At 39.8% G+C, this 7,493-nt stretch overlaps 2 protein-coding genes across 2 annotated transcripts; one reads left to right on the forward strand and one right to left on the reverse strand.

The window, feature by feature from the left end:
* Positions 1 to 16: 16 nt before the first annotated feature.
* LOC130939144 (dihydropyrimidinase) lies at positions 17 to 4,618 on the reverse strand. The gene is made up of 13 exons (XM_057867243.1): positions 4,416 to 4,618; positions 4,148 to 4,321; positions 3,375 to 3,426; positions 2,653 to 2,922; positions 2,316 to 2,527; positions 2,022 to 2,142; positions 1,810 to 1,897; positions 1,651 to 1,729; positions 1,398 to 1,485; positions 1,262 to 1,302; positions 1,101 to 1,153; positions 686 to 842; positions 17 to 461 (listed from the first exon to the last, which is right to left on the reverse strand). The coding sequence occupies exons 1-13, from the start codon at positions 4,497 to 4,499 to the stop codon at positions 270 to 272; spliced, it is 1,611 nt and encodes a 536-aa protein (XP_057723226.1). The 5' UTR covers positions 4,500 to 4,618; the 3' UTR covers positions 17 to 269.
* Positions 4,619 to 5,670: 1,052 nt separating this feature from the next.
* Positions 5,671 to 6,873, forward strand: LOC130939266 (uncharacterized). Its single transcript, XM_057867385.1, has one exon. The coding sequence runs from the start codon at positions 5,671 to 5,673 to the stop codon at positions 6,871 to 6,873; it is 1,203 nt and encodes a 400-aa protein (XP_057723368.1).
* The last annotated feature ends 620 nt before the right edge of the window (positions 6,874 to 7,493 follow it).

Raw genomic sequence — 7,493 nt, forward strand, 5'->3', positions numbered from 1 at the left:
GGCACTCTATATTGAATCATCATAAATGGATCCATTCATAACTTCTGTGAGACTTTGTGTGTAGATGAGACAGGCTCAACAGAAACCAAGTGTTCTATACTATTGATTGAGCTATTGTACAAAGTGTAAGCAAAAATGTACATTATATCAGTGGAAAAGAAGAACATGAAGCATACATACTTATATACATGTAATGCTTTCTAAAATTCTTGTACAAGAACATGTAACATTTTTCTTTATTTTTAAACTGAAAAGGATAGCTGAATGTTTTAAGAGGAAGATTTGGCTCTTTTTACTGGTGCTTTAAGGGAACTTAGATATGTGGCATCTTTCTTGTCCAATCCATCAAAAAGATAGCTATAAGGTTGCATTGGTATGTATCTGCCAGTACCCGGAGTATCCTTCAGTTCATTATTTTCCCATACAACTCTCCCTCTAGATATGGTCACTTCAACTTTCCCCTGAAAAACGAAAAGTAATTGATATATGGAACAGGCAACAAAAAAGGTAAAAGAGAAAGAAATAGACCATGAACAAATTGAGTTTGTGAAACAACACTTCTATAGTTGATTTTCCTCGCCGTTCTTTTTCTCTGAACCGCAATGGATCTTAACACTAATGTTGCTACTGTGAATTTGATTAACTTCAATCTCATGAGGGACCAGGTTATAATAAAAAAATGTACCTTTCCTTTCTTTCCATCGTACACATTCGTGTCAAGTCTGGAGTGGTGTGACTTTGTTGATATCTCAAAGCTTGAATTTGGATTGAGGATTATGATATCTGCATCAGATCCTGGAAGAATTGCTCCTTTCCTTGGATATATATTGAATATTCTAGCACTGAGATGATTGTAAGAATTGAAAACATTAATACTACTTGGCTTCTTTACCAAATATCTTTTTCCAACAAAAATAAACACAATAAAGCAAAAACTGGATGCCAGATTTTACTCTGGGATTAAGGTTATCAAACTCTTGAGTTTATACATTCTCAGATTGAGTTTACGAGCAGAGCTTTACAATTCAAGTTTACCTAAGCTCCATGAATGGTAAACTCTCGAGTTTGATTACCTTGCTTTAGATCAACTCAAAACATACCATTCAGTGCTTGTCACCCGGACATAGTCGGTGACTGATATTTGGCCAGACTCCTGTGATAAACAGTAAACTACAGTTAAAAAAGACATCCTCTCTTCCATATATTATTGTAATTCCAACAAAAAATTTAGGGATTGCTAAGCTGGAAATTACGATCTTACCACCATAGTATCCCATACCAAATGCATCCTTTCTTCAATACCTATAATTTCAGGTTGCAATGCAAATTAATAATAAACAATAAATCAATTAGAATTGTTTGTAGATCACAAATAATCATGTGCAAGGTGTGATTACCATTGACACCATTGGGAATTTTCCGGAAGTCGTCAATTCCTAAAGCTTTTTGGGTGGAATTAAAGGCACAATGGTCAGTTCCTACCAACTGCAAATTTTGAAAGGTAAACTATTGTTAAAAGAACATAGTGTGCTGAGGACAGACATAATATGTAGATCACAAATGATCAAAATTGGATAGGATGTATTGCATGGATGTGAGAGAATCCTAACTACTTTGATCAAACTCTTATTGCTGAAAAATTATTGAAACCTGCAAAACTCCGGTTGCAAGGGCAGCTTGAAGTGCCTTATCGTGTCCTTTACTTCTAATCGGGGGACTCATAACATACCTGAAACATGAAATGATATCACTTACATTCTTAAAACTTAAAAGGAAAAGAAAAACAAATAAACAAGTGAAGTCACTTACGATGCTGCAGTCTTAAAGTCGGGATGCCAAAGCCACGATTCATCGAGGACTAATCCAGAGACAACAGGTTCTCCGATAACCCTTTGTCCTGCAGCATCAAAACAAACAAGTGACCCAACTAAAACTAAGCCATCAGAGAACCCAAAAAGAAGCTCTAAAAGGTCACATCAATGAATATTAAACATAATGGTACAGTGATCGAAATTGAAAACCTGACTTTCGGGCCTTTGCAATTTCTTCCATTGCATCAATGCTCATCACATGAACCACATATAATGGGGTGTTCACAAAATTTGCTAAGCGAATAGCGCGTGCAGTTGCTTCTCCTTCCAACTACACAGATATGCAAGTCAAAGTAGAAATAATTCATGTTCCATAAAACATGAAGAGATATATACTTTCTAGACCGCACAAATTGTAGGATATTTGAAAAGAAAACACAATCAATCTAATAATGTTCCAATTAAATGTGGTTTGACATAACAAATGAAAATATGAGAACTTACCACTGCAGGCCTTGAAAGGGCGTGCCCCTCAGGACCAGTTATTCCAAGTTCTATCATTCTTTTTTGGCCTTCATCCACAGCATCTCCATTTTCTGCATGGACCATAGCTAAGGCACCGAGCGACTTGCATCTCTTAAATCCTTCCAGAAGAAGCTCATCATTGACCATAAGAGCTCCTTTGTATGCCATAAAAAACTTGAACGAGTTGATACCTGAAAACAGAAAACATACATGTACTAATAAGATAAATTCCTCCAAAGTTATCCGAATTTGAAATACCTATCACCCCATATTCAACTGGATTATCCAAATCGCAATACGGAAATAGAATTAAGACCTTTCTCCTTGACCATGATCTCCATTTCTCTTGAAACATCATCATTCCATTTGGTAATAGCCATATGGAAACCATAATCCATGCAAGCCTTCTTTGCCTTCCTTTCATAGGCTTCATAACCAGCCGTTAAACTACCATCCACTGGTATAACAAAGTCGATGTGCATAGTTGTCCCACCGGCTAATGCTGCAGCATGACCACTGAAGAAGTCGTCTATTGTTCCACTACTCATAAAACTCATGTCTAGGTGTGTGTGAGGATCAATGCCTCCTGTTGGTTAACAAAGGAAGCATTTGTAGAGTCAGGTAAAAGATGAAACGAGACACCATAACTTGAATCAGATGAATCTCAGATCCAACAAGTGCGAGGGTACAAGGTAAAGGACTAACATAAAAAATGTGAAACTCGAACAATATTACAATACTAGTAGAGATTAATCTTGATACACTGTCAACCAATCAGGTGTACTCATATAGTAACTTTTGAGGTGATTATTGTGACCTACACACACTTGAATGATTATATCAAAATTTCTATCTGACTAAACAGTAAAAAATTTAATCAATAACTGTAAAAGAGGAAGATACACAGGTGAAGAGCATAACAAGTCTGGATAAAAAACATGAAAATGAAAAGGCTTGGAACTCAACATGCTGGAAATTTATCAGAACTTCCGCCGACACATAAAACAATCGACATCTATTGAATGTCAAAAGCCTAACCTGGCATGACATACTTCCCAGTGGCATCGATCACTTTCACATCATCCCCAACCTGCCGATGAAATCAATTAAGAAACAAATCATACAAGATACAACTTTTTCTTTTCTTTTCGTCTAAACCACCAGTACTTAACACACTATATCAGAACTAATCTGATTTGAACTCATCAGCATGTTTGGAAAATCGTTGGAGTAGTTCAAAATCCACTCTAGAAACCACTCCTCCCAAAAGCTTAAGCTGATAGGAGGAGACAACATAAATGGTTATATCTCTAACACTCCCCCTCAAGCAAGAGCTTCTTTTAAGTTTGCTTGATTTTTGCATAGGCATTTTTTCTCTTTTTATTTGCGTTATGCTATTTTTAATTTTCCGCTTTTGGGGTTCACCAAAGATCAAACTCTAGACCTTTTGGACATAGAGTTCTGATACCATGTCACAAAACCACTTATCCCAAAAGCTTAAGCTGATAGAAGGAGACAACATGAATGGTTATATATCTAACCGGTTTGTTCAAAATCAATTTCATGATTGGATAACCATTGTGATGTTTCTCAAGAATTGATTCTCAGAAAACAACCACAAATCTGTTACCTTCCTTCATAATTACTCGTAAAGAGACTATGAATCTTAGCTAAGAATCAATTTGATATATAATGAACCCTACCTAGAATCAATTCTGAAAGCTCATGACAGAAGTAAAAACTATGCTAGCACTAACCAGCAACCACAAATCTTATATCAAAATAATTGAAGAGATATACGCATGACATACAGTGATAGAAGGTTCGACAGCAACAATGATACCGTCTTCAACATAAACATCAGCAAGTTGCTGGTGATGAGCGTTGACCACAATGCCTCCCTTTATTAACAACTTCGACGGTGCAGTTCCACTTCCACACGCGGTGGTGGAGCCACTCTCATATTCAAATCCAGCATCACAGTACTGAAAACCAAACACAAATTCGAATCATAGTGATAAAGAGAATCCACAAGAACATGAATGGCAACTGAATGGAGAACGAAACACGCATAAAAACCTGGTTAGATTGAGAGAGTGAAGATTGAATGATAGAGAAGAAGATGAAGAGAGGACAAAGGAGTTCTGATACGAAGCTCGCCATCACTGATTACTCAACTCACGCTTGGGATCAGAGCCAACGACTGAAGCACTTCTTCAGTTCTTCTTGGTTGCAGTCACGTGACCTGAACCGCTCTGACCACGTGCCCGAGAATCGTGTCCCCAAAAAATTTGGAAAAATCGACTGTGGATCAAATAAATTATCGACTAATTTTTATATATTTTGAATAAAAAAATTTAAATATTTTCTATTTTAAAAGATAAAAAAAGTTTTTATATTTTTAATTAGTAGAAAATTGATGTATTTTTAAATTAAAAAATAAAAATTTATTTATTTTTTTAAAAAATTTAATATTATCATTATTTTAAACAAATAAATCACTCATCTAAAAACGTCTAAATTTTTTTAATGTTTAATTATTTTGTTGATTCTTATAGTTTTGCAAAATTTTTAATTATATTTTTGTTCATATCCTAGCACAACGCTAAGACCCAGGTCCAAACGACAGGCCCAACCCACACGGTTGAGTCTCACAGTACACCGACCTTCCCCTGAGAAATCAGTTCTCACCATGACTTGCTCTAAAGAAGTCGGCAACGAGGATTAGCTGGCAGATAATAACTGCCCCTAAAATCTCTCAACCCACTTCCAGGAGTCATATCGCAACCTCTCTAAGATAAAGGGACGGTTATCCACCTTAAAAGGTGGAACTACTCCAACGGTGGTTATTGGTTCACCACTATAAATACACTGACACCCCTCAGGTATCTCTAAGTCCCAATACTCTCTAGACCTGCTCACACCCTTGCTGACTTAGGCATCGAAGTGTCTTTGCAGATACCACCCCTCGTCCACTCACAAGTCGGAGAAGGCCCTGAAGGTGCGAACCCATTCGAAGGCTTCTTTCCTCAGACGATTGGGCCAACCTAACGAGTCCAACCCATTAATCTCCGGTTACCCATCGTAACATTGGCGCCGTTGCCAGGAACCGAGAGATCAACCAGTAATGGCGGACAACTCACCCCAGGATGGTCATTCAGCGTCTGATTCCAAACAAGAAAATCTAGATACCGGAAACAACGCGGACCTGACCCTTCACTAAGGAACCAACGACCAGCGTAGAGAAGGCACCTCTGGGCTTAAGAACCCAAAGGTAAACTCCTCGGACGAACGAGAATCAGGAAAGGAGGGGCCACCCCATGCAACTGAGCTAATGGGGTTGGTCCACGGTCACCAAGGTCGTTTGGAACAACTGGAACAAGAATTAGAACGACAACGAGAGGCAGAGCGAAATCTCAAAAAAGAGATAGAGCGACGAAAAGAGTTGGAAGAAAAACTCTTGAAGCTCGAATCTTCCCTTAGAAGTCGGAACTCCCGTGGCGACCGAGAAGAGTCGCCCCTGGGAGGAGAGGATCCGTTCAGTGAGGACATAATGAGGGCAAAAGTTCCAATAAACTTCAAAAGCCTTGATATGAACCTCTATGACGGAACCACGGACCCGAAGCATCATTTAAGCAATTTCAAAAGTCGGATGTATCTGGCTGACGCTTCTGATGCGACTCGCTGCAAAGCTTTCCCGACCACCCTGTCGAAAGCAGCGATGAAATGGTTCGACAGCCTCCCCCCAAGGTCAGTTACTAGCTTTGAGGACCTCTCGAAAAAGTTCTTAATGAGGTTCTCCATCCAGAAGGATAAAGTAAAGCACGCACCGAGTCTCCTGGGAGTCAAACAAGAGGTCGGAGAACCTCTACGTGACTACATGGAAAGGTTCAACAAAGCGTGCTTGGAAATTCAAGACCTGTCCACAGAGGCAGTTATTATAGGGCTAGTAAATGGACTTAGAGAGGGTCTCTTCTCTCAGTCCATATCAAAAAGGCACCCCACCTCTTTGAGTGATGTACAAGAAAGAGTAGAAAAGTACATCAACATGGAAAAAAATACCAGATTAAGGGAGCCAAGCTGGCGACAGGGGCCCCTTCACTCAGCGAAAGAGAAAGAGAGGGAGCCCAAGAAAAAAGAGGAGGTCGGTCCCAACAGGCCAAGGAGATATCACTCTTATACTCCTCTAAAAGTCTCTCTAGTGGACGTATACAGAGAAATCTGTAATACTGAAAGATTGTCGCCCCCTAGACCCATCAAAAACAAAAAAAGAGGAAGCCGCGGTGACTACTACGAGTTCCATAAGATGTATGGCCACTCAACAAATGATTGTTACGACCTTAAAAATGTGATAGAAAGGTTGGCCAGGGAAGGCCGACTTGATAGATATCTCGTGGAAAGGTCGGACAATCATGGAAAAAGAAAACGAGATGATGAGGACATAAGAGACCCACCACCACAAACCCCCGAGAGACATATACATATGATATTTGGAGGATTCGTGGGAGGAGGACTCACTAAATCATCTTGCAAATGACACCTAAAGCAAGTATACCAAGTCGGGAACGAATCCCCCGATCTCCCAACCATCTCATTCACCAAAGAGGACGGACAAGGGATCATGTCCGGGCATGACGATCCGGTGGTGATAACTATGATCTTGGCAAATGCCAACCTCCACAGGACCATGGTGGACCAAGGGAGTTCGGCTGATATACTCTTTAAGCCCGCATTTGACAAGTTATGGTTGGATAAAAGGGAGCTAAAAGCTTACCCGGACACCCTATATGGGCTAGGAGACATGCTAATTAAGCCACTGGGATACATCCCCCTCCATACGACCTTCGAAAATGAGGAAAATTCCAAAATTCTGAGCATCGACTTCATCGTCATCGATGTCGGATCGGCGTATAATGCCTTAATCGGCAGGACTATGCTAAATCGGCTCGGAGTTGTGGTGTCAACCCCTCACCTTTGCATGAAATTCCCAACACCTAAGGGAATAGCAACGGTGCGGGGAGATCAGAAGTTGGCAAGGAAATGCTACAACGAAAGCTTGAACCTCCGAGGAAAGAGCAAGGAAGTTCACACCATAGAGCTTGGGGGAATAAAAGCTAAAGAAGAGCTGCGACCACAGCCGAGGGGAAAAACCGAAGA

This window comes from Arachis stenosperma, chromosome 7 (assembly GCF_014773155.1).
Source record: "Arachis stenosperma cultivar V10309 chromosome 7, arast.V10309.gnm1.PFL2, whole genome shotgun sequence".
Lineage (NCBI taxonomy): Eukaryota > Viridiplantae > Streptophyta > Magnoliopsida > Fabales > Fabaceae > Arachis > Arachis stenosperma.